The sequence below is a fragment of the Ictalurus punctatus genome, chromosome 3, assembly GCF_001660625.3.
Source record: "Ictalurus punctatus breed USDA103 chromosome 3, Coco_2.0, whole genome shotgun sequence".
Taxonomy (NCBI): Eukaryota; Metazoa; Chordata; class Actinopteri; order Siluriformes; family Ictaluridae; genus Ictalurus; species Ictalurus punctatus.
Window position 1 is genome coordinate 19,523,112 of NC_030418.2, and position 27,040 is coordinate 19,550,151.

At 38.3% G+C, this 27,040-nt stretch overlaps 2 protein-coding genes across 5 annotated transcripts in view; both read left to right on the forward strand.

Moving 5' to 3' along the window:
* Nucleotides 1-77: 77 nt before the first annotated feature.
* wu:fj13e08 (zinc finger protein 782) lies at nucleotides 78-5,924 on the forward strand. 2 transcript variants are annotated; one of them, XM_017462888.3, is made up of 2 exons: nucleotides 78-2,691; nucleotides 4,213-5,924. In XM_017462888.3, the coding sequence occupies exon 2, from the start codon at nucleotides 4,367-4,369 to the stop codon at nucleotides 5,342-5,344; it is 978 nt and encodes a 325-aa protein (XP_017318377.1). In that variant the 5' UTR covers nucleotides 78-2,691; nucleotides 4,213-4,366; the 3' UTR covers nucleotides 5,345-5,924. The 2 variants fall into 2 exon arrangements, with proteins under 2 accessions (XP_017318377.1, XP_053535702.1); XM_053679727.1 differs by having other exon boundaries at nucleotides 4,302-5,924.
* A 1,496-nt stretch (nucleotides 5,925-7,420) lies between these two features.
* zcchc24 (zinc finger, CCHC domain containing 24) overlaps nucleotides 7,421-27,040 on the forward strand; it is a 35,675-nt gene continuing 16,055 nt past the window's right edge. For 2 of the 3 annotated variants that reach the window (XM_053679728.1, XM_053679729.1), the window contains exons 1-2: nucleotides 7,421-7,952; nucleotides 11,255-11,455. In XM_053679728.1, coding sequence (XP_053535703.1) covers nucleotides 7,716-7,952; nucleotides 11,255-11,455 — 438 coding nt within the window. In that variant the 5' untranslated portion in view covers nucleotides 7,421-7,715. The remainder of the gene's footprint in view (nucleotides 7,953-11,254; nucleotides 11,456-27,040) is intronic. The other variant, XM_017464398.2, reaches the window with a different exon arrangement.

A 27,040-nucleotide genomic window follows, 5' to 3' on the forward strand; every position in this document is an offset into this window, starting at 1 on the left:
TATATATATATATATATATATATATATATATATATATATATATATATATATATATATATATATATATATAAACTAAGTGAACAAACTGAAGTTACATTTGGATCTTAGACTTTTGGGATCCCACTGTATATGAGCTTTACTTCCTGGCTGGGAAGAAGCAGACCATCTCATATCACACTACAATCCACAGCAGAACACTGCAGATCTGTAAAGAGTGAACTGTGTGCTTTTTTTAATGATTAAAAAAAAAAAGATTCCTCCATCTTTGACCATCAACTGTAATAAGGTCTGTAATTTTAAGTGCAACTGTTGCTTAATTTATTCTATTCTTTGTCAGATGCCAAATGCAGCAGTCTGACTGTCCAAAATGACAAATTTTAAGCAATTGTATACAGGTGCATCTAAAAAAAAAAAAAAAAGAATATCATGGAAAAGTTCATTTTTCCCATAATTTAATTCAAAAGAGAAACTTTCATATATTCTAGATTCGTTACACATAAAGTAAAATATATCAAGCCTTTTTTTGTTTTAATCTTGATGATTACGACTTACAGCTCACAGAAATCAAAAATCTAAAAATATTAGCATAAAGAATTTATAATACAGAAATGTCGACCTGAGAAGAGCTCTAATCAGCTCATTGACTCAAAACACCTGCAAAGATGGGGGTGAGGGGGATTACTTTTCCACGATATTCGAATTTTCTGAGATGCACCTGTATATTAGAAATAATAAGCCATTTTAAAAATCAGGATTTATGAGGATTATTTCCATTTCTGAGGAAATTATTTCACTGAACAGATTTATTGCAGTTATAAAACTGGTTGCTGTGACGGTTTTGCCACCTTCTTTTGAAAAACATTAGAGGGCTGAAAATCTCATTGGAAATTCTGAGCAGTCAAAAAGATTGAAGTAATTTCATTGGCAAATCATTGGCTAAATATAAAACAGGTATTTAAATAAAAAAATAAAAAAAATAAGAAAGCAAGGCAACACAAGTCCATAAATTAAGATAAATATCAGTCATTTAATAAAGACAAAAGAAATGCTGCAGTCTGGTCCATGCGTGCATAAGACAAAGTGGTGCAAACAGCTGACAGATTTACGGCATGCTGCACTTAAATAAGATAACTGATATTTGGATATTTGTATGATTGTTTTTTAGAGGATGAAAGCTGGCTTATAAACTGGTTCCATTGGCCATGAGATCTTCTTTAAGTGCAACACTTTAGATACAGCACTAATTTGACTAACAAAACAACCTTCTGCAATTCCTGTGCAATTTTATGAGTGCTTGGATTTCTTGTTGCTGGCACATGAGCTTTTTCTCCCTCCATTTTCCTGTCAAACCATTTCTTTTCACTCCTTTAACACCTAATTGACCTCTTTTGTAGTTTGTCTCTGTCTTCTTTATCCATTTTGTCCTCATTACTTTAAGCTCTCTCTGAAATGTTTTGTTTTACACAATTTTTATGCAGGATTTTAAAATAAGCAACTATTTAATTATATATAAACACTAAAGCTGTAAAACGATTGATGTCTTTTATACTGCCTATGATTCTTTGTTGACAAAATGAATGTAACTGGATTTTCATTAAAACCCCACAAATGTGACAAAATATTGCTGATACAAACTTTTTTTATGTTGTTTCATCATTTTAGGTTCCAGCACCTACCATGAAGACATTATTGCTTTTAACAGATTCTTTCTTTTTGAATGTCTACTGTAAAGCAACAGTTATGTGGAAAATTAAATACATATAATTTACTTCTTTCTTTGAATGCAGCTAATCAGTCAAGAGATCTTAGGTATCTAAGGTTTGCGTATTTAGTTTTGTGCTGGAGATAACAATCATAATGCACCTTAAAGTATGGAAACCCGCTTTTCTAGTTGATTTTTCTGATTTGTTTTACTCTTTATGTATGAGCCTGATTCCTGTTTCATGTCATCTTCTGTGTAAGTTATATGTGATGAGAAAGATGTGCCTTTTCCTATAAGTCCTCTTATCTCTCCTCCATTATCTCTTCTTCTCACTCTTTTCAATCTTTATTCCACATCTTTAAAACAACAACAACAACAACAACAACAAACTGGTATCCAACTAATGACTGAAATACTGTAATGATCTCTGAGATCCTAATAAATAATCTGTCCAATTCTAGTTCAGTCTGAATCTCGCTTATCCTACACAGGGTGACAGGGGAGCCTATCCCAGGACATTTGTGGCACAAGGCACACATTCCAGACAATCTGAAAAGCAAATCAGCCTACAAGGCATGTCTTTGGACTGTGGGAAGAAACCGAAGTACCCAGGAAGAACCCCAGAAACATGGGGATAACTCATGCAAACTCCACACACACAGGACAGGATTCAAATATGAGCCAAACACACTAACCACTAAACCATTCCTCAAGGTGCTTTCTTTCAACATTTTCATTTTTGCCGTGTGAAACATTACATTATAAATGGTACAGTTTTATACAATTTACACAGGCTAATGCTAAACTGCCCACATGGGGAATGAAATAACTGAACACTATAGTAGCGTTAGACACATTATCCATACAAGCCAGTGTCATGTCGCCTCCACAGCAGTAGATGGTGATACAAAGTCAGTTTGATGACAGAAAATATCCACCGACAAAATACTGTAAACAGGACGTCGTATTCTGTGCCTACATGACCACTGGTGAGTGATTATAAACGATCTATTATTTCGTTCTAGTGAGTGTGCAGCTCCTGTGCTCAGCTCTGTTGCACTAACACACCGCGGCTCAGTTTTCAGAAAGCTCTTTTATGTTTTCTATTCCTGTCTCTGGTCCTGCACTGCCTGTTTTAGGATTTTCTTTGCTCAACACTAATCAGGGATCCCTTTCATTTCTTAAGGGTTTGTTTGTTTGTATGTTTGCATGTCCATGCGGCCTTTAGGAGGTGCCTTTATCTGGCCGCTTTTTGAAAGCAGCATACACGTATGCTTTACTATCCTACATATCCTATAATCCTAGGCATGTGAAAACATGGCGGCGGAAAACACCTGGGAGAGAGGGAACTGTTTATGGATAAATGCGTTATTTATAATGAATTTTTGTTTTAATATTTGCTTTTATTTCTACAGAGAAATTACTGGTATCGTCTCAGAATATTCAGTCTGTTTCCCCACACTGATTATTTATTCCATCAGACCTAACGGACCTAGTGTATGTTGGTAACCTAGCAACGCGATGACGTATGCTGCCTTCGAAGCTAGTGATTTTGTAAAATAAATAAAATAATTTTAATCGTGATTTTGTAAACGGTAGTTTTCAGAACCGGGCGCTTATAGGCTTTCATCTGACTATCCATACTAAAAAATTGGATTCATTAAAAAAAAAAAAAAAAAAAAAAAGGCACTTCCGAGTGCACATGAACATAAAACAACGAGATAAGACAGTAGTGAGCAAACATTTTACTGCTGTTGACCATCTATGACCTTAATGCTCTAAGGTTTTATCTGGATGAAGAGCTGTTTGAGATATGAGACAAGTTATCAAAGACATTTCATCTAGAAAATGGACAGAAATGTACACCTTAGGCTTCACGTCAATTAAGCATTATGGAATTACTGAGACGCTTAGAAAGTACATTCTTGAACAGTGGCTTAGCACAGATGGATTTTATACTGTTTATAAAATACTATTTTTCTAAGCTTCTGTTTCTTATTAAACAATCTCTTCATCTCATTAAATAACTAATAAATGGTGTGATATTAGTAGAGAACGACATTATGATCATAGATGCCTTTAATAATAATAATCTTTTAAAGTCAATTTTTAAAAACAGGAGTTGTTCTATAATTATATTTTACTGTGAAAGTTCACAGTACTTTACCTGGTTTTACATTTACTTTCTTATTTCTCTCATGGAGCATATATAAATAAATCATCTACAGCTAAAATTTAATTTCTCCTCCAGCTTGCCATACAGAGGCTTCAAGTCTGTTTTTCAGTGTTATTCAGAAGAGAAGTATATTGGATGTATTGGATTCTCAATTTAATATTGTTTTTGATTAAGATGGAAACATCACTGATATGCGCTATATGTAAATGTGTTATGATTATTCTGGCCTCCAGTGTTATTTTTTTAATATATATTTTTTATGTATTTATATATTATATAAAGGCGTTACAGGAGTTATTATTCTTTAATTCATGTTTTTGTCGTCCCCCCACAGGTTTAAAATAGATCAGGATTGTTTGCTTATGCAGTTGGAATTAGAATAAAAGTGTGTTATTTTTTCCCTTTTCTGTTGGATGGCTGAAGAAGTGAGAGATGAGGTTCTGGCAGCAGTAGTACACACTTCAGGAAATGCAAAATCATCTTGAGTCATGGAGACTGGTTTGCCATCTGCACCATGCCTATGTCAGATAAAACCGGAACAAAACACACAACCGCCTAAAAATGGCTGCATCTTGTTGTTGCAAACTGTCAGTCTGCCCGCTGACTTAACCTGCCCTGTACAAGTTAAACAGGAATCGGATGTACCTCAGTCTGAAAGTATGCCTTGTCCTCAATTTGAAGAAATAAAGGAAGAGTCTGTTGAGATGAATGAATTCATTAAAAAGGAACAGCATGATGACTCTAGCCTGACCCTAACCAGTGAAGCATCACGCCAATGTGATGATAACTTACCCCATGGTCTGATTCCTCCCATTGAAATGGAAGATGACGAGTGTGATGTAGAATGTGCAGAAAACGTAAATACATGTCTAAATACATTTTTAAATAAAAAAAGAAATGCTGCTAAAGTAAAGCTTCATGCTTCAAATACAGACAAGAAATGCACAGGCAAACCGAGAAAGGCACAGAAATGTACAAAATATCACTGTGTCAAGGGCTGTGATGGCAGGACGTTGTTAAAAACATGCACACGCACTGACAGTGAAGAAGCATTCTGGTGTGAAACTTGTGGAAAAGAGTTCAAACAGTATGACTGTCTCAGTAACCACAGGAGAGTGCACGGAAGAAAAAGGCCATACGCTTGTGATCAGTGTGGCATGATGTTCACCAAACCTGCTTATCTGAAAATCCATCTGCGCAGACATGCTGGGGAAAGGGCATTTCCTTGTGACCAGTGTGACAAGAGGTTTTTTGACAAGTACGACTTAGGAGTGCACCAGCGAGATCACACAGGAGAAAGACCATACGTGTGCCAGGAGTGTGGAAGGAGCTTCAAACGGATTTATATACTAAACAAGCACAAGAAAACTCATTCAAATGAAAAACCTTTTGAGTGTAAAGTCTGTGGAAAAGCCTATAAATATGGTTACAGTTATAGGTTACACATGAAAAATCATTCGGCATAGATTTTATCATGGACACACAGCCAAAAAAAAAAAAAAGATTGAAAAAGAGATTTTTTATTTTTTTATATATATTTTTTTTATTAATGCATTGTTTTGACATTTTGTTTCTTTTTTGATGGAATTATTCCTTTTAGCCTGGCTACACAGATATAAAGGTTTTAACATAAGATCATAAAATGTAATAAAACTTTTTTTTTAAAATAACAACAATAAACTTTGTGAAATAGCTTAAAAGTGATAAAATTTTTTTGCAGTTTTATGCAGGGTTTTTTTTATTTTACTTTATTATTTTATTTTTTATTTTTTGCAGTTTGTACTGAGAATTTATGGAATTGGTTATATGAAGATCATGTGACTGCTGTGTATCCCAAATAAGAAGTCGTCTACTATGTTAGAGAATTCATTCTACCAGTGGGTGTCTGTCTTTCATCAGTTTCAATTTGAGAGTCCACTATGAAAGAATTGCACTGATTATTCCAGAATGTGTGTAATACCTGTATAATAATTCAGCATTTTTCTTCCCTGAAGTGGGTGAAGTGTTGTACTAGTTTAAGTATAATAATAAACAGTTTAGAATGTTCTTTGCTTTGGGATCTTTTTCCTGACAACACCAAAATGATTGCATAATGAATGTTTATTGGTGTTGCTCGAGTTATGTTTAGGATATTAAAAGAGTAAATTTTTTCAAAAAGCCCTGATTTATTCTCAGGGAATGTCTGATGCCCTCTATATTTAATTAAACAATTAATATATTTGCAAATCAGTGAAATGAATAAATATGAGGGGAAAAAAGGAATTGTTCAAATAATCAACAAATTGATAATTAAACATAGAGTTAAATAATATAAATAATATCATTAAAGTAAAGCAGAAAGAAGTTATATGTTTTCCATTATGTGATGACCATTTGTTATATAACTTTTCTTTACAACACCACAAGGTGGAGTATCAACATAAAGCATGGAGAGCTACATGCAGTTGAGTCAGACAGTATTTTTTGATATTAGATGTATCTCATGAATACACTTTTAATAGTTTTGTTCTAACTCTGGGTATGGTGCATTGTTACTACATTAAAACCATCCTTTAAAAAGATATATCTTAATGTATTTTATAAATGACATGCCAAAACTCTGTGGAAGCAGCGTAAACCCCTTAAAGTGCAGCATTGTTTATTAGGGGTAGTATTACTCGGTTTATTTGTCTGTTACCCACATGTATGCTTGATGCTTGCCCTTTAATAGTCCTGTTGCATTTATTCATTTGTCTGTTATAGCAATGCATCTTAAAATACACAATAGTGTATATTTTAAGTGGCTGAGCTCATCTAGCAATTTAAACTGAGAGCATATTTTTACCTAGTTTAATTTTAAATAGTATGTTTTTACCATGAATGGTAATAATTGAATCAACGTTTCATCAAGCATTCATGTTGCCACTTGCAGAGTATTTTACCTGAGATTAAAGAAGTGAAAGAAACTGATATATATCTTCTCGGGAGTTGCTCAGAAATCTCACCTCTAGCTAAATAAACAGGACCATTTGTTTTGTGTGAGTCTGTTTTCCACACCTAAAGTCAGCAATAGGAGCTGTTATAATGTAGTAATTACGCTTAAAGGCTTAAAGAAGAAAAATGAGTTTAGTTTTGTTGTTGTGATGTTTCCAGAAACCAGTATGAGAACAGAAGTGTGTCAATTTTTAACTCCTTTTATGAAAGAATTAAAGCTTGTTTTTCTCGAATCTTCCTCATCGATATGCTATTTAAATTATATAATGTCTATATGTACACTTCGTATAACTTTTTATTTTTTAGATTTTGACATCATGATACCTGCATAAACATAATACCAATCAATCTATCTGCATGACTCAAATAGTTTTTAATAGATTCTGCACTACAATTTCTGTGTTGTTTGAGATTCTGTGTTGACATGCCCTAGCAGCTTTCCAGTATGAATATGTAATAAGTATTTAATAGTAACCAATAATGATCAAGTCTCCTTAATATGCATACACATATATTATACTCCGTGCGCTGATTGGCTTTTGCAGCTGATGACGCACACAGTTACCTACTGAATACGCAATGAGGTCCTAGCTGTGGCTGTGCAAATAAAGAGAGATAACGGGCCGCGAACAACGCGTTTTAAACACCCTTTTTTGTTATGACATATTAGAGGAATAGTTTAACGAGTGACTGACAGGGATCCCAGTGAAGGAATATCGCTGTTCGAGCTGGGAGAAGGGCGACATTTCCAGTTGTGGGGTGTGGAAAAGCCCGGGACGCGCCGTTATAAACTTAGCCCTGCAAGTCTCCGAAGTGTCTAAAACAAGTGACTGTGGCAGAGGAGAAAGTTCGCCGCAGTTAAAGATGAGCTTGTTGTCTGCCATTGACAGCAGCACCTCGGTGTACCAGCCCGCACAGCTTTTAAATTGGGTTTATCTCTCTTTACAAGACACGCACCAGACCAGCGCTTTCGATGCTTTCCGACCCGAAGCGAGTTCTGGCCATCCGGATCTGAGCTACAGCAAAACCCCTGCAGCCGAGCTCAGCTCCTCTCTCAGCTCCAACTATATCAACAGCTTCTTTCAGCTCCAGCGCAACGAGGTAGGCCTTTCTCTGGAATTTCACAATTTATTTAGTGCCAAGAAAACTTCATGGCAGTCAAACATTGTGTGTGTGTGTGTGTGTGCTTGGTGTGTAAGCTTACAGCTCTGCGTGTATTCCGGGAGTGTATAAGCAGCGCCATGACGTTTCTGAAGAGCATAATGAATTATTTGGTTATCGCTAAATAGCTAGCTTACACAGTATTGACAATTCAAACAACAGACTTAATTACTTGCTTAACTCTTGTTTTGTTATTGTTCTCGGTTAACGCTGTATCAGTAATACAACTTGTTTAAAACAAGTTCGAAATGAAACTCAGTATGAACGCAATGAATTCCAGTGAATGACACACTAAGACTGATTTATTAATGAGCCGATTTTATTCGACTCAGCAAAGCTTCTTATGTAAACAGTCCCTAATATGTCTTAACTGTGCTTAAGGCCTACTTACTTAAATGGGGAAAATGATTTCAACTCACCCAACATTAACCCTAAGTGTATATTTCTTCATTTCGTGTGTCTAGAGTGTAACATGGCATCTTATGGAGATGTTCAGCAGCCTCAAATACCTCCCAGACTAAATGAGTCAGTCTGAGACACTTTTAATGATGTGATCATTAAGGTCACAGGGTTATGGTCTGCTTCAGGAAAATGTGAAAAATCACTCTTAACAAGTTAATGATGAGGTTACCAAAACGACCTTACATTGGCGGTGTGCATTATTCATTGTATTAGGTTTGTAGATTTGCAGTAATGATGAATAAAACAGATGTAATATAAAGTCTGTGTGAGCACGATTCTTTGAGAAGCACATTATTTTACAAAATAAGGCAGGACGTGAAACCACATGACCTCGTTAATTCATATGTAATACACTAAAACGTGTGTGACAGTAAAATGAGAAAGTTGGCCCGGCAACCAGTTAAATTAAACAGCATCTGAATTTGATTATACAGTGGATTGTTTAATGACAAGCAACTGTTGGTCTAAACTGTACATCAGGGCCTCAGAAGATGAGCGCAATACATTATTACTGTTGGCACTGTGTAGGGAAAGACCAAGCTTCGGGAATAAACAGAGGATTGTAGAGATTCTTCTGAGATGATGGCAGTAGAGAATATGTTTGTCAAGAGAAATCATTGATTCCAGAAGCGTAATCAGATGTGTAAAATGCTTTACTTTTAGGTTATAATGTTTTTCTTATGGAAAAAGAAGAGAGTGGATAACAGATGTTCGGAAATGTACGTTTGAAGTATGTTTTTTTCCCTCCCTCTTCTTCTTACTTCTGAAAGTTGGCACTTGTGGTGTGGAGATGCACAGGGAGAACATTGTAGTGAAAATTACAGTTATTCAGTTAGTTACTTTACAATTAGCCCTATTTTCTCTTCCTGTGTGTGTTCTTATTTAAATACACTATACCAGCTTTTTTTTTTAAATTACATCCAGCTTAGGACCAGATGATTTTATGGCTGCAATGTAATTTACTTTGTGTTCAGGTCAGTTCGGTTTGGGTCAGTTTTCATTCTGTTTTCGTTGGGCAGTGAAAATAGTGGCCTTCGCTATAAAAATATGTGCTCCAGATGAGAGTCAGCAGGGTTTAGTGCTGTTTGTGAGCTCTGTAAAAGCAGTGAAGTGCGCAGAGCAACACCTCTACTCCTGAGAAAGCGTTCACCTAATCACAGGCCTCGTAACAGCAACAGCTGTGTGCGTGTGCGCTTGTGTATGCGTGCGTATGTGTATGTTTTTATGAACATGTGCATGCTTTTAAGCGTATGCATGTGGCTCTGTGTGTGTGTGTGTGTTTAAGAAGTAGCAGTAAGGTATAACAGGGCAGGAATAACCCCCCTGAGAGGCTCTCCTACTGAGTGAGAGAGCAGAGAAGAGACATCTCGTCCATTAGACGAAGTGCGTGATGGCCATCTGTTCGCACTGCAAGCTACTTCTGTACCTATTGAAGAGTTTATCACACGCTTAAAACATCTGACCTTATTGCATTATTACTACAAAAATATATACACATTTTATCCATTTTATTTGATTTCATAACTCTTCCATTCAGGAATACTTTTGTTATGCTGTCCTTTTTTTTTTTCTTTCATTTTTTTTATTTTTTCTTTTTTTAAATTTGACGGTGGGTTGCATGATTTTTTTTTTTTTAAATGATCAAAACTATGCTGCTAATTAGGCTATTAAAATTGTGTAGGCTGATTGAAATATTTTATGTTGCTATGCAGTTCATACATATGAAAAAAAAAATAAAAATTCAAATTCATGCTTAAAGAGTTCTGGATAATTTATATTTAGATGGTTAATACAGTACTGCTTTTATTCAGTAATGGAAAGCGCGCACACACACACACACACACACACACACTGCATGTGTAGACTATTTCTGTGATGATGAGAACACTTATTTATTTGTCCCAACTTAGTAGAAGATTGAAGTGACTTATGTAAGTGTAGGTGACACATATCTGAATAAATTTGAGTTTAATGTGTTTTACTCTTATTTATTGTAGATTACTGTCACGAAAACCATAAGCTGCGTGTGTTTCAGCAGTCAGGACAAAAAATGACAGGCAGATGTAGAACCATGGAGGAAAAGCTTTAATAAAGTGTTTTTGATGTATCCTGACTTTATCTAGCCCATGAGCAGAATTTGGCTAAAAGACGAGAGCTGGTCAGTGTCTTGCGTTTGTATGAACTGCACCCCGCTCACTGCCAAGGATATGTTTTCAGCAATATGTCAGACATCAACTGGAACATATCAATCCAACGTAAAACTCTTTTCTCAAGAAGGAGACTCCAGCAGTTTATTCACCTCCAGACTTTGTAGCATTTGTGTGTGTGTGTGTGTGTGTGTAACATTCCTGCACACTGTGGTTCTAAAACACCTCAGGCTAAAGCACTGATCATGATTGTACTGTTAGAGAAGCCAAACTGACTGCAGGAGCAAATGTTGTGAGGTGTTTAATTTTCTCTGGAATACTCCCTGTGCCTCGCGACGTTCGCCGAGTGAATTTAACTCAGAGCAGTAATGTTGTCTAGCAAATTTGAGTACTTTTTCTCCCCCACTGCTTTGTGGTTATACAAGCATTATGTAATTGTTTTTAAGCTTGTCTGCTCCTGTTTTATGAGGCCGTTGACATAATGTGACTAATATGATTTAGACCATCAAGCAGGTTTAAAATGACGGACAGTGTTGGTGTACATGACGGTATTTCCAAAGAAAGGTTTGGCTCATTTTTGAAATTTAGTAAACGAATTTTAACGAGTGCCTTTTGTTTTCTATTCATGTGCAGGCCTTGACTAATGGCTTATATAAAAGCGTTTCTCCATATGGCTCTCTGAACAACATCGTGGACGGGCTGAACTCTCTAACGGACCACTTCTCCGACCTCTCCCTGACCTCTGAGCCGCGCAAGCCCAGCAAGAGACCTCCGCCTAACTACCTGTGCCATCTCTGCTTTAATAAGGGCCATTACATCAAGGATTGCCCTCAGGTAAATCCTATCAATCAGGATATCATATGTATTGTTGGCTTTCATTTGGTTTCATATGACAGCTTAAGAAAAGATACTACTGCTAGTGCTAACCCCACCCCGATTCCTAACGTTATCCCGTGCAGCTTTTTATGCAGGGTGAGTTGTTAGGAATTTGCAAGCATGAGATCATACTGGTGTGCAAAAGACAAAAAGAGAGAGATGCAGTGACCTACTTTGTGAAACAGGCAAGTCTCAGTCTTTTTAGTCAATGTGTGTCCAGTATATACTTTATTCTGCTTTGTTGCACTCCAGTGGTCTTTGAATAGTTATCATTTTATTAGTGCATTTCTTTTTCTTCTTCGTCTTCTTCTTCTTCTTTAATTTATTAGTTATGTATCATATAATCTTACATGTTTACTTTACTCTCACACTAGTAGCTCTTGTTTCTGAACACCCACTCTTCCATTCTTAATAATCACACTCATATGAATTTTATAAGCAAATGATGTTTTATAAACGAACGAGACAAACCCTTTGAGAGAAATCTGAAGCAAAACTTGAAGAATTCTACTTCACTCTCCAGTTTATCTACACAGACTCTGACCTGAACCGTGCCACCTACATTACTTCATGACATATTTGTATCGATAAGAGTGAGAAGAACGTTTGATATTCGTTTTTTACTCGTCAGTCTCGTTCGATAAGATGATCGGAGCAGACCATTGCCTTACAGCACAAGACAGCGTATCAGATTACCCAGAACTGAGCTTTTGCAACAGCTACAGTACTTGGACTTCTGTGTTGTCATTAAGGTGCAGAACATTTGTAAATTCTTGAATTATTTACAGCATGTCTCTTCCACAGTCCTCTTTAACATGAACAGTAATTTGTGCACGACCGTCTTGTCAGTAAGCAGCATCACTCTGGATGTTTTTATGGTTTTTGGAAACAAAGAGAGGGTGAGGTACTCAGTAAGATCCAGACTTGAGTTAGAGCTGCATGGAATGGTAATGCACACCAGATGTGGGATTAAAATGGCAAGCCTCCCTTTATGAAAGATGATGAGGGTTCGCTGCAGACTGTTAAAAGACCTGTGTCATGATAAAATGCCTCCACCCCTTTGACTGTGCCTAAGGTGAATTTAGTGACGGGGCCTCTAACATATTTAGTGCTGCGTGTTGAGACAGATTATTAGCAACTGCTAGTAATGTTTATCGCTTTTGAAATCTGTTAATAGAAGTACTCTGTTTAGTCATCAATAATCCCACAAGACATTGTAGGGGTTGCAGTTGTAGTTGTAATGATGTAATGATATTGTTCACCTTCACAATATTTAGCATAACAACATGTATTGCGTTTGTCCAGAAAAATGTGAATAATGAGCAAAAATAGGAGCTCGTTCAGATGGTTGATTGAATCGCTGCAATACAGGAAGTACAGACAGTGACTAAGTGTGCACTTCCTTTGACTTTAATCCGCCTGAGAAATCCTGTGTTGTGTGTGTGTGTGTGTGTGCGTGCGTGTGTGTGTGTATGTGTGTGTGTGTGTGTGTGTGTGTGTCATGGCTCTGGAGTTGGGGCGTAGTTTAAATCACAAGCCAGATCTGTCCTGTTTTAAATTTCAGCCGTTCAGGTTAATGCCAATGGAAACAGAAGAAAGAGCGGTCCCCAGGCAGCATCCACACCTACACACTTCAAATGCTAGCAGTTTAGCTCCCCCTTGAGTCTTCACTATATATGATTTACTGACCATTTCTCATAACTACACACAACAAACCCCCCACTGATGAATTAGCAGACACAATGTTCATTTATATTAAACTGTAATAAACACTGACAATTATTTACATTTAAAACTAGGGGGTTGTTGCCAGGCAGGTCTGTTGCGCACTGCTGCATATGGGCAGATAGATATCTTTGTAAACTCTGACTGAAAATAAATTTCAGGATAAGCTGGTCCCCACTACAGGTTCATCAGTGTCCAGAGGACTACAAGCCCCCTGCCAACACAAACAGGAGGATATGACTTCACAGGGCACAGCGAACTCTGTGATCTAGGGCCAGGTCTGAGAATCACATTCTCCCAATTTCTCCTGGCGCACAATCTGGATCCTTGCTCACTACCCAGCTCTTCAGACGATGGAGGCGAGGATGAGTTTCCAACACTGCCCTCCCCTCAGGACACAGAGAACGGGAGTGTGTGTAGCATGGGGGCAGTAAGCATTTGTGCTGGGTTGAAGCCGTCTGGTGCATAACGTCCCACGTGTCAACCATGGTGGAAATGACGGGGGCCATGGAAAGCCAGTCTATTGGGAACGCTAGTTAAAAGAGTGAAAACCACTGCGTTGACAGCTGTGGACCCATGCTGTTTTGCCTAAGTGAAAGTTATTTATGAAACAGGCCAGCTTTTGTATTTTGTTTATTATCAGCATCCTCTAAAATGTTGTCTCTCGGCCTGAGCTGTGTCGTTATCATTGTAGAGGTTTTGCCACTTGCCAAACAGTTTGAGTGCATGCTGGCATGCAGTGGAATTTCCTCATGGAAAATGTGCTGCGCTGGAATGCAGGTTGCAGCACTGCGACTGGCTCGGCATGTTAGCTAGGCTCGTGAGTCACGAACTCTGCAATGTGTCCCTCATGCCAATGCCCATGTCTGTCGCACAATCATTGTGAGACTGCTAGTAATTCACGGCAGGTATTCTTATAGCTGGTCGCATTAGCATCAGCATGGCTCTTGATAGGAATGTGTTGTGTTTTAGGTAGGGTCACAACAGGATCCTGTTATGCCTTTTGGTTTTTCACATTATGTTTAAGCAGGGCTTTTTTTGTTTCCCAACTTGTTTAAGTAACTGCATATGAGTTGTGTACTGTATATTGTGCCAAGTGCACCTCGAGACTGTATTGCTAAAAAATCCATGCTTCATCTTATTGCGTGTATCCTTGCCATTTGGAAACAATATGTGGCTCTGAAATCATCTTATAAGTGATCTCAGAACATAGAAAGCTCATTGACATTCCAGCAGCTGAGGCCACAGAATGCTGAAGAGAACCCGCAGCCAGAAATTGAATGTTGGCTTCGATTGGCTTCAAGTGCGGGGATTTCATGGCTTCTTTTAGTTTAGCGCTCCAAGTATATTAATGTAATGTTAACCATAAACAATGCTTGAAATCACAAAGCTGTTCATCATATAAGTCTTATCAGAATTTGTGGGTCATTACAGTATTGTGGGTGGAGTATTGCATGTTTTTAGAAGGAAATTCGCATAAATGTATATGCCGTGAGGCACAACACTTGATCTAGTTATAGGAGCCAAAAAACGTTACCGTAAAGCCTAGGTTTCGATGGCACTAAATGATATAAATCTGTCCCTTAATGTACTAAATGGTCTTGTAATGTAGTTATCGTTAAAAGCTGATTAACTATTTCAAGAGATTCTCAATTGTCAGAGGCTCTTGCAGGAGCCTGTTCCAGCATACAATCTAGCAACTTGTTACTGAAACACCTACTCAAAAGCAACAAACTGCAGCCGAAGGATTCGGGACGGCAAACGGACATTGGAAACATGGCTAAATATACACATTCCATTGCCACTGTTACAGTTCCAACAGAAGATACATTATCTCAAAGGAATAAAAGAACCTCTGTATGAATTCAATGTGATCCATGTGTTTTCGATTAACATGAGAGAATCATCATATTGCATTTCAAAGATATCAGACTTCCAGATTTACTTTAACGCATCTGTTTTAACTTCTTCAAACATTATTTCCTTTATTGCCATCTCCTGATCATGTTACAGAATTTCTGGAATAATTTAAGAACCAAGAACGTGCGGTCCTTGGTTCAACTCAAATGTGCACGGCATATCATTAACAGCGTACATCCGTGGCGAGGACATGCAAGCGGAGGTTTTAAATATAATATTAAACATTGTGGGAAAATATCCCAGATCTGCCTGTTAGTGCGCTGAAAGGAACACGAGAAAAACGGGTTAATATTGCATCAGCCACGTGTCTGTGTTCATGCACGCTCTTAGTGAATCGCTGGCCAAATTGGCCAAGCCCATATGATCAGTTAAATGTCTTTACCCTGAGCTTCCTTGCTCTTAATTGACGTACTTTCCGAAGGTTCTCTGTCTGTTGATTAGGGTAAATTCACTGTGTGAAAAAATGCCACCTGTTTCCATTGAAATTGCAAATCCATTCACGTATTCATCTTCAGTAAACAATTTATCCTGTTGAGGAATGCAGCTGATCCATAGCCTATACTGGGAACACCAGCTGTGAGGCGAGAATTCATCCAGGATAGGACACCAGGCAATAAGAGGGCAACATGTACACATATTCACACCTAGAGGCAATTTAGCCTGGCCAGTTCAGCATGTTTTTGACACAGGCAGAACATGCAAAACTCTGCAAATACAGTGACCCAAGCTCAGGATTGATACTTCCTGCTACACCACCCTGCTGTTCCTGGCAGCAAATTGTTGAGCGAAATCAGCCGACTCAAGTTCAATCACAAATGTTTCCCTCATGTTGCATTGGCTCACTTCCTCTCAGTGGAGTGGTTCTCACAGGTCTTCTGATCAACTGTGGCGGATTTAACACACGGTGGCATTTTGTAACATATGGCTTTTGGAGATCTCACTCTTCTCCAGCAACAGTGAAACATTTAATTTGGTTTGTCCATCCCCCTAATGTTGCAGGCTCATTAAGACTGAAGCAAATGGTTTTAAACTTTGTCTTGTTGTGTCCTAACCATTTGCCCGCACATGGTCCAAGTGATAAAGTCTTGACGGTTTGTTATCGCTGTTGGCGAGAAAATTTGTATTTTGTAACATGAAAGCCTTTGTTTGTATGAAACTTCCATTAGAACTCGGCACATCTGTGAAAGCAAAACACTCTGATGTAAGAAGCAATCAGAGATCTTTGAGGAGGCAGCCACCTTCACTCAGAGCTCTTGCTGAGATAATTGCATAAACACAGATGTAATGATCAAGGCCGTGTTGCAGTACCCATTCTGCACTGAGTCCTCGAATATACATATATCCATGCAATCTCTTTCCAATTTGGCTTTGCAGTGTCTTACATCACAGATGACCCTTTACCACAGTTGGGAAAACAATTCGTTTTTTGTAATCCGGGCACAGCCAATTTCCTGACAAGTGCCTCAAAACAATGACTCTGAACGGACATGCTATATTTATACTGTACTTTCAGTTTCTCCATAAGAAAGAAACTGTCTTGTCTTCAACATAACTTATCGTATTTTACATAGTTCTCTGTCTGGCTGCTTCTTTGGTCTGATCACTTAAATAAAAACAAACAATAGCTGTGATCATTCAGTGTTGTAATAAAAACGTACAAGCTCTGTTTTGTATTACAGCCACACAACCACTATTGGACTAGCCGTCTTGTGAATTTTGAGTGCACTGTGGCAATAAATCATCTGTTTGCATTCCTTGATGTCTAAGCCAGCTGTAGTCCGTCTGTCTGTGGGCCTGATAAACTGCCTTTGTTCTGCAACACAGCATCATAAAATCATTAAAAAGTGTCTACTAATGTTCAGATCATAAACAGTTGTTTTAGTTAGGCCTTGGTTTTCATAACAAGATAGACGGCGCTTCCCTTATTAAATGTTCAATTAGGACCGCAAACATGTAACTTTTCTTCTTATAGACATATTAATAGCCACATTTCTCATGTTTTATACAGTTAGACACGTTAGCCGATGCGGAAAGGAACAGTCAGCCTTAATTGCACATGAGCGTGTAATTTATTAAATAGTGTTTACCATCAAATAGGAGAGAAAGACAGGATTTGGAAACAGCCAGAAGTGAAGTGTCAATGTCAAAGAGGACACGCTGAGAACCGTTCCTTAAAAAGGAAATCAAAGTTGAAAGAAAATGAAAAGAGGCTTTCCTGCCAGATGGTTTGTGTTCAGTACAGGAATACAACTCTTCCTCTGGGTTTTGCTGATACAACAGCCACAGCACTTCCCTTTGTCACAGATAGAGATATGCACCCAGCCTTGCTTTTGGCGTTCGTCTTTTATGGAAGGACGAAATACTAACCAAATAACCAAAACCAGCCTTAAACCTGCTGACATATGTAAAGATGTGGAGGAAAATAACTAAAAATGGAAGCTGTATTTGCTCAAAGCTTCTTTTTTTTCTTCCTCCTTTTGTGGCATGTTTTTATCTTCAAAGAGTGTGAGATTGTGATTTATGAGGGCTTAAAAAAAAGTTAAGTAAGTCTGGTTTTCTCAGTCTCTTAAAAATGCCTTCATTAAGATTAACAAGACAACGGTTGTATGGTCATGCTGCAGAAAGTCTGTTTTTCTTGGATGAAGAGTCAGAGAGAGAGAAAGGGAGAGAGCGGAAGTGAGAGGGGGAGAGAGAGAAAGAGAGGGGGAGAAAGAGAGAGAGGGAGAAAGACAGAGGGAGGGAGAGAGAAAGAGAAAGAGAGAGGGGAGAAAGAGAGAGAGAGAGAGTCTGTTTTCTCAGCTCATCGTTCTGCTTCTAAGATCCTGCAGGGTTTAGTGCAATTATAAATGAAATCCACTGTAATTATTTTTCCATGCATGTTTATTTTTATAGCAGGTCCTCTGTAGGCTTCAGTTGTCTTCTATCAAGGGGGCCGAGTCATGACATGTCTCTTCAGCTCCAAAGCTAAGGAAAGAAAACAAACAATAATAAACTTCCATACGTCCAAGACAATGTAACGTGCCAATGAAACGGACATGAGGTTTTTTTTCATATTAATGTTTACTATTAGGAGATTCTGCACCTGGTTCGTTTCATACATTATGCTTATGTTAATGGATTTGATTTGATGTTAATTCCCTGTTGCATGATCTGCACTCAGAATTGAACACTTTTCTGTCTTGAGCTTACAAGGAGAGGATATTACATGTTGAGAAATGTTTCATGAAACATGCCCTGTGTGATTGAAGAGCAAGGTTGACAGCAGCATTTCTGTGGTCTGAGCTCTTGTCATCAGCAGACTGCATTTTTACCAACCAACATTACCATGCAGTAAGAGACTGAATTCCACATTCTTGTAATCAGAAGCCATTTCTCATATTTGACTCATAGATAAGAAGGGTCTGACTATTCCCACTGTCTGCTGAAAGGCAATGTTGCTGTGGCCTGAATGGCGGCGATCATGCTGGGGAGCCTTGCAGCCTGGGCACAGTATGTGGTGTCAGAGGGACAAACACAGTAGGCTTTGTGTGTATGCCTCAATTGGAACTGTTGGGAAGAGCCTTGCACTACCCGGAATGGTCAGTGTTAATTAAGGATCACATTGTTTGCCTTAAGATCTCCAGACGAAGGGGGTCAGGAAGTCAGCGCATATTGTTCCCCCTCTGGGCTGCTGACTAAGGATACAGATCACTTTTAAGTCTGACTAAGAGAACAGAAAAAGACAGCTTCTCTTGTTCAGATTTAATGTGCTGTTGCTTGAGACTTGAGATGAATGTTTAATTTCAAAGTAAGTGCATAGTATCATTTCTGTCTTTGGATGATTCATTTTTGTTGACTGCTATGCTCTGAAGTGTTCCTGCAGGATTAGATGTTTCCTTATGTCCAAATGAAAGGAATATCAAAATCTCTGAGATGGTACTACTGTGGATCGTCGTTAACCTTTTCAAACACCGATGTATACATCTAAGCATATGTTAAGACTTATTTGTAAAGCTATTCAAGGCAGAAAACGGGACGGAGTGTACTGATTCCTTCAGTTCAGCATGTGAGAGCTGTATAGAGAGGGCCTTGTCATGGGCAAAAACGTCCTGAGTCTAGTCCTAGCTGCTGGAAAGTGGTCTTCAGGGAAGCGCCGGAGGAGGGGGTGGGAATGAAGTGAGCAAGCGGTGAATGTGGGGGAAGGGTTCTATGGGAATGTTTTTACAGTCTGACCTGAGATCTTCCTTCTATTCTAACTCAGGCTTGCAGACATCCAGTTACTCAAGTTCCTAAACCCCATCATTTGTGCATATATGTATGTGTATGTGTGTGCGTGTGTGTGTGTGTGTGTGTGTGTGTGTGTGTGTGTGTGTGTGTGTGTGTGTGTGTGAGAGAGAGAGAGAGAGATAGGGGGAAAGAGAGAAAGCTGGGGCTATCTGAGAGTGGACAGTGAAACAGAGGCTGAAATGTAAACAGATAGGGCTTATCTGGGACGCTGGAGATATAACAGAAGGCTTTTTCCTCTTGAAACGACAGTCGGCATTTAGGTTGCTACTCCATTCTGTTGCAGATAGAGATGTGCATCTTCATGGCTGTGTACCACACAACAGAGGACTATCAAAGCTAATTTAAAGAAATGTGCAATGTGCAGATACATCACAAAAACAACAGTGTCATGCAATTACAGTTACAATTGATCATTCGTGTGATCTGAAGTAAAGTGGATATGTGTAGCTATTATTATAATTTTGTATTTTTTTTTGGCAAGGCAGTCGACCTGCTCTTGTCATTCATCGTCAGGGTAACTTAATCTCATTTTGCAGCTGTACGAGTTGTTATGGGGAGTAGAGTCGGAGCTGGGATTGTGAACATGGAGATGACTAATGCAGAGCTTAGTGTTCCAAGAGCAAATGAACAGCTACCAGCCAAGCTGACCTACTAAATGCCACAACTGTAGAATCAAGAAAAACAGCTTGGCAACAACTGATTGGGCAACCAGTGTGAAATTCTAGGAAGCAAAAGAGTTTAGCTGGATTTTGCACAAACTTAAGTTGTAAGACAAACCACAACTGCCGTAACCATAATGATCTTTTCATTAGTTTTCATACGAGCTGGATTGTGCAAATTCTTATGACGATTTATTGTGTGAGCGCTGAGGTGATTATAGAAGTGACCTGTTTTTAAAGAGAGCCATGTCTACATGGTCTACATGAACACATGTGGTCAATGTAAAATCTGGTGTTTTATTCCTGTGGCCCTGTCAAATAGTTTGCTTTCCATGTTACGTGCCGTTACACACATGTGCTTTGTAGCAGTGAGTGTTTAAGGTGTGAAAGTGGCCTCAGAGAATCTGTTCGGTCTTGTCTTCTAAAACTGTCAACTCAACTTTATCTGCTGAAGACATTTGGCTATACCAGCTAATGCTGATGCTAACGCAATCTTTTTCTTTTTTTTCTTTTTTTTTTCCCAGTGAAACCTGATGCACTAAAAACATTTATCTACACACCAGGCGAAGAGAAAAACCTTCTCCTTAGAAACCGAAGAACACAATGCACCTATTCACAAATAAGCCTCCAACCCAAACTGTTCTTAATTTCAACATCTATTTAAACCCACTCATATTTATAAATTAATTAGTGGTTGAGACAACAGATCTGGCCATTGTAAGGGGTGACACAGATGCCAGATTTATAGATGGATGACTGGTAAACTGTCAGTTAGATTGTAATTAATGCTGAACTTAGTGGACTTTATTTTAATTTATCATGAGAATTGCTCAAATGTATTTAAACATTGAAAAGAAACATAAAAACGTATTTGTTAAAAACAAAAACTGTTCTAGCACAATCTGTGCAAATGCAAGGGGTCTAGGTAGAACTACACAGTACCACTCATCTAAAAAGCCTGCACTATCCTTAAATATCCTTTTAAGAAAGGCTTTCAGTGAACATGAGCTCATTTGTCAGATTGTATAAAACAGTAAATCCTTTGACTATTTGAATTCTTTATACATTCAGTAACAAAAGAAACAACCTCTCACATTCAACTGCTTTTATTTCCAGCAAATTTCTTAACATGTAATGTTATTGTTGAATAAAAACATTCAACAACTGAGACATAAACTGAACAAGTTTCACAGACATTTGACAAACAGAAATGGAATAATGAGTGCCTGAAGAAGGGGGGGTGGGGGGGGGCAATATCAAAAGTAAAAGTCAGTATCTGCTGCCTTAAGTACTACAGTAGATCTCATCCTCATGGACTGCACCAGATTTGTCAGTTCTTGCTGTGAGTTGTTACTCCACTCTTCCTACAAGGCATTTCCAAGTTCTCCATCACATCTGGAGTGGACACATTCTTACATGTAATTTTCCATCGCACGGACGATCAGCTGTCCTTCCTGTCTCCCTGTAGCACTGTCTTAGGTGTCTAACATTACAGACATTGCAGTTTATTGCTCTGGCCACATTTGTAGTCCTCATGCCTCCTTGCAGCCGGCCTATGGCATGTTCACGCAGGTGAGCAGGAACCCTAGGCATCTTTCTTCTGGTGTTTTTCAGAGTCAGTAGAAAGGTCTCTTTAGTGTCCTTAGTTATTGTAACTGTGACTTTAATTGCCTACAGCCTGTAAACTGTTAGTGTCTTAAGGACGATTCCATAGGTGCATGTGCAATAATTGTTTCTGTTTCATTGAAGAAGCAAGAAGAACATCGTTTAAACTCTTTCTGATAAATATCTGTAAAGCTTTTATGGATTTTACAAAACTATCTTGAAAATACAGTCTCCTGAAAAAGGGACGTTTCTTTTTTTGCTGAGTTTATATACAACCATCAGCCATAACATTAAAACCACTGGCAGGTGAAGTGAATAACATTGATTATCATTACAGTGAAACAGTGAAAGAGGAGGGATATATTAGGCAGAAAGTGGACAGTCAGTTCTAGAAGGAGATGTTTTGGAAGCAAGAAAAATGGGCATGCGTAACGATCTGAGCAACTTTGACAAGATCCAAATTGTGATCTGGGTCTGAGCATCCCCCAAAACAGCAGGTCTTGTGGGGTATTCCCAGTATGCAGAGGTCAGTACCTACCAAAGTGGTCCAAGAAAGGACAACCAATGAACTGGCAACATGGCCAGGGGTGCCCAAGGCTCATTGATGCGTGCGGGGAGCAAAGGCTAGCCCGTTTGGTTCGATCCCAGAGCTCCTATAGCACTTGCTGAAAAAGTGAATGCTGGCTATAATAGAAAGGTATCCGAACACACAGTGCATCACAGCTTGCTGTGTACGGAGCTGCATAAACTCAAACCGGTCAGAGTGCCCATGCTGACCCCTGTCCACCACTGAAAGTGTCTACAGTGGGCACGTGAGCATCAGAACTGGACCCTGGAGCAATGGAAGAAGGTGGCCTGGTCTGATGAATTACATTTTCTATTGCATCATGTGGACAGCTGGGTGTGTGTACACCAGGATGAAAAGGCAAGCTGGCAGAGGTCGATGCTCTGGGCAATGCTTGACTGCGAAACCTTGTGCATTCATGTGGATGTTACTTTGACCTAAACATTGATGCAGACCAGGTACATCTGATTGGTCAGTCTAATCAGAGTATTGTGACATAGCAGTAAGGATGTGCACTTAAAATTCCAAACAGTGGATCAGCTGTGTTAGCTCAGCGCAGCCAATCACATGCTAATCTGTGACGTTTGTTCCTGTAAAGACCAGAAAGAGCTGACGCAGACTAGTCAGACGCAGTGTCTGAGAGGAGACTAAACAGCAGTCATTGTGTATTTCTCTCAGGTCCATTGCGAAGGAAGTGTTTATTCACTGTTACATTCTTGTCCTCTAAGGGATCACAAAAAGCAGGTCTGTTTGGAGGTGTAATATCTGAGAAATGTCAGAGAATGTGCAGACAGATAATCAGCCAAGATCAGTTTGTTCTCTCCTGAGTTTCTGGTAGGGAAAAAGAGAGAGATGCTTGTCATGTTTATATATCTCTCCTGATCCAGCAGAAATACAGACCAAAAATATTAGTGGGTAAGACAGTATGTATGAGTGTTACCACAGCACTGGGACTATTTATCCGTTTATCTCGTTTAACACTATACTGTATGTGTTAATGAAAGTGGGAACATGTTTTGACATCATGAAATGCATAAGCTTTATGTGTCGATGTTTCCAGCTCTCAGTCTTGGCTAAACTGAAGGCCCCGAAATGTGAAACTATTTCACGACAGAACCAAGAGAGGTTTTGGTGTCACAGGAATGTACTGAAGCTATAGTTTTTCTGACTGCATATGATGAATATCTGGAGTAGGAATGCCAAATGTTTTGGACACAGTGAAGTATAAGCTGATGGCTCAGCTGACAATTGACACACGGGATAAGGAGAAGTGTTTATCATTTTTGAGCTGAAGCTAATGCATAAAACACAACAGGGTGTGCTGTTATAGGAAAATTCAATTCAATTCAGTTTGATTTGTATAGTGCTTTTAACAATGGACATGGTCATTGTTGTGCCAATGTTGTGGCATGTCTGGAAAATGGAGGAAAACTGTGAAAACCAAGAAAGAAACGTCTCACATGGAGGAAACCTTTGCACAGCTTTACCTATGACTGTTACAGAGTGATAACATCCTCTACAAGCTTCATCACATTTACAATCTTCATCATATCAGTTATTATTATTTGTTAAATAACAACACATTTGTTTTAAAATTCAGTTTTGATTATGCTTAGATTATTGCTGTATCCATCATACAAGTACCTGTGAATGAGCAGGAGCTGTTACTATAGAAACGATAATGTATTAAAATGAGCACTTGTATTATTCACTTTGTGACCTAACAGATTTGAGAGCTGTGTTATAATACATAATGTCTGGTAGGTGTTTCAAAGCGACTATGTATTAGCAAAGTGTTTACAGACCAATATATATTAGGTAAAGCTTCTGGAAAATATCAGTGGTTTGCCATCTATTTGCTGGTCACCAGGAATAGGACTCCAGCGATAAATGCGGATGTATGTGGTTTGTGGATCTGGCATCAAGGTCACATTCCTTGTTTCTTCCACTAGACATTAATGGTGTGTCACATGTTGCAGTGTCAGATTATGGGAAATGAATGCTTTTGTACAGTACAGGAAGAATCTGATATTTGGAGAGAAATTTTTTTCATTATAATTTTTCTTTCTGTCACGAATGCGGAGACAGAGGCGGAGGCACGTACAGATTCAAAGTTTAGTAAGAGTGCAAACAAAACACAAAAGACACTAAGCATACGTGAACAGGGAAAACAAAGCATATACCAATACTTAGGACATGGGAGAGCATAACGTGACAACATGGGACAAATAAAGCGAGACAGAGTGCTGTACAAACCGTGACTTAAATACACACAGGTGCTCATTAACCGGGATGAGAGTCAGGTGCGGGTGGTCATGTGACTGTGCTGCAGAGGTGCTGGGTATTAAAGTCGCTAGTTCCTTCCGGAGACACTTTCATCCTATAATCTGTTTTTTTTTGTTTTGTTTTTTATTACGTATCTTGACCATTTAATATGTTTAATATATTCAATTAATTTATTACCACTATATATATATATATATATATATATATATATATTTATATATATATAATTTGGACTGGTCACTTGTTAATTCCCTGCTCCTTGTCCTGGGAGGGATTGAGCAAATTTTGTGGTATTATAATAACTTCTCCATTTGTTACTGTAAATGAATGTAATTTTACAGCATCTAAATTAGATCCCTGCTGGTTTCCATGAGCTGATTTATTGTGTGTTATGTTATTTAGTGTCCACTGCATGCTTATTGAGGTTTGAGTTCATTGTGTTTTAAAGCACTCTCACGGGTATTGAGAGTATTCAGAGTTGTGGTGCTTGTTGGATTATTATTTCTGTTCTTGTTAGCAATGTTTCACATTATTTCTGTTCCTTTTGGCAGTTTTAGTATATGAACCAAAATAAACAAAACCTATACAGTGCTGTGAAAAAGCATTTTGATTTCATCTGTTTTTGTGTGTATCACATACTAAATTGTTTTAGAAATTAAAACCAAATCTAAGATAAAACAAAGGCAACCTGAAAAAACACAAAATATAGTTTGTAAATGATAATGCTTATCCAATACCAACTCGGCCTGTGTGAAAATGTATTTGCCCCCGTAGTTACTAATTCCCCAAATCTATGAAACTGCATTCATAATGGGGTTCAGCTGGACTAGACACAACCAGGCCTGATTACTGCAAACCCTGTTCAATCAAATGAACACTTAAATAGAACTTTTTCAACAGCATGAAGTTGGTTAAAATGTCTTAACCAGTAACACACTGTGCCAAAATAGAAATAAATTCCAGAAATTATGAGGAAGATGGTGACTGAAAATCAGTCTGGGAAGGATTACAAAGCTATTTAAAAGGCTCTGGGACTCCAAAGAACCACAGTGAGAGCCATAATCTCCTAATGGAAAACCTCAGCACAGTAGTGAACCTTCTCAGAAGTAGCCGATCTTCCACAATTTCTCCAAGAGCACAGCAACGACTCGTACAGCAAATCACAAAAGTGCCAAGGACAACTTCAAATGACCTACAGGACTGTCTTGCATCAATAAAGGTCAGTGTTCATGACTCCACTATCAGAAAGACACTGGGCAAAAATGGCTTCCATGGAAGAGTGGCGAGGTGAAAACCACTGCTAACCCAGAAGAACATTAAGGCTCGTCTGAATTTTGCCAAAACACATCTTGATGATCCTCAAACCTTTTTGCGAGAATGTTTTGTGGACTGATGAGTTGAAAGTGGAACTGTTTGGAAGACAGGGGTCCTGTTACATCTGGCGTAAACCAAACACCGAATTCCACAAAAAGAACATCATACCTACAGTCAAGCATGGTGGTGGAAGTGTGATGGTCTGGGGTTGCTTTGCTGCTTCAGGGCCTGGGCAACTTGCAAATAATTGAGGGAAACATGAATTCTGCTCTCTACCAGAAAATCCTAAAGGAGAATGTCCAGTCTTTAGTCCGTAAGTTGAAACTCAAGCGGAAATGAATTATGCAGCAAGACAATGATCCAAAATATAGGAGTAAATCCTAGTCCTAGAAGAAAATGAAAACTGATCTCCAATTATCGGGAGTGTTTGGTTGCCGTTATTGCTGCTAAAGGTGGCACAACCAGATTTTAAGTTTAAGGGGGCAGTTAGTTTTTCACATGGGTGATAGGTGTTGGAAAAAATTTTTTCATCAATTAAAAAAAAAAAACTATTGTGTGCTTACTCAGGTTGCCTTTGTTTTATGTTGTATTTCGTTTGAAGATCTAAAACTGTTTAGTATGAGATACACACAAAACCAGAAGAAAACAGGATACAAATACTTTTTCACAGCATTGTATACAGGGTGTTCCAAAAGTCTCCATACATAGGGGACTATGCTTATCAGCACCATGTCAGTTGTGTCTTCGTCAGTGGATGTTTGTGGGTGCCCACTTCTCGGAACACTTCCACTCTTTTTAAATTTGTTAATAAGTTTGGCAGCAGTGTTGTGTGTGATGTGCTTGCCATGTTTCCTGTTAAAGTCAATCGCTGCCTTGTGACAGCTTCCCGATCCATCCACGCGAATTATTTCAATACGAATTTCTTTTGAATATGTATATAAAATATAACTTAAGAATATACAGTACTGTGCAAAAGTTTTAGGCACACTATTTTTTTTTTAGTACAAACTTTTTTATAGTTTTTATTTTTTATTTTATGACTTCTACATTATCGAGCCAGTACAAAAAAACATTTTAGATTCCCAAACATTAGTTTTCCAGCACAAAATTAAATGGTACAGAAAAATGTTTGTATGTCAGTAAAGAAAGCAGTATATTACGTAGGAGACACTTTTCACACAACAAACACAGTGAAAGCTGCTG

Coding starts and splice junctions, on each gene's coding strand:
- wu:fj13e08 (XM_017462888.3), top strand. CDS start 4,367: ATGGAGACTGGTTTGCCATCTGCACCATGCCTATGTCAGATAAAACCG.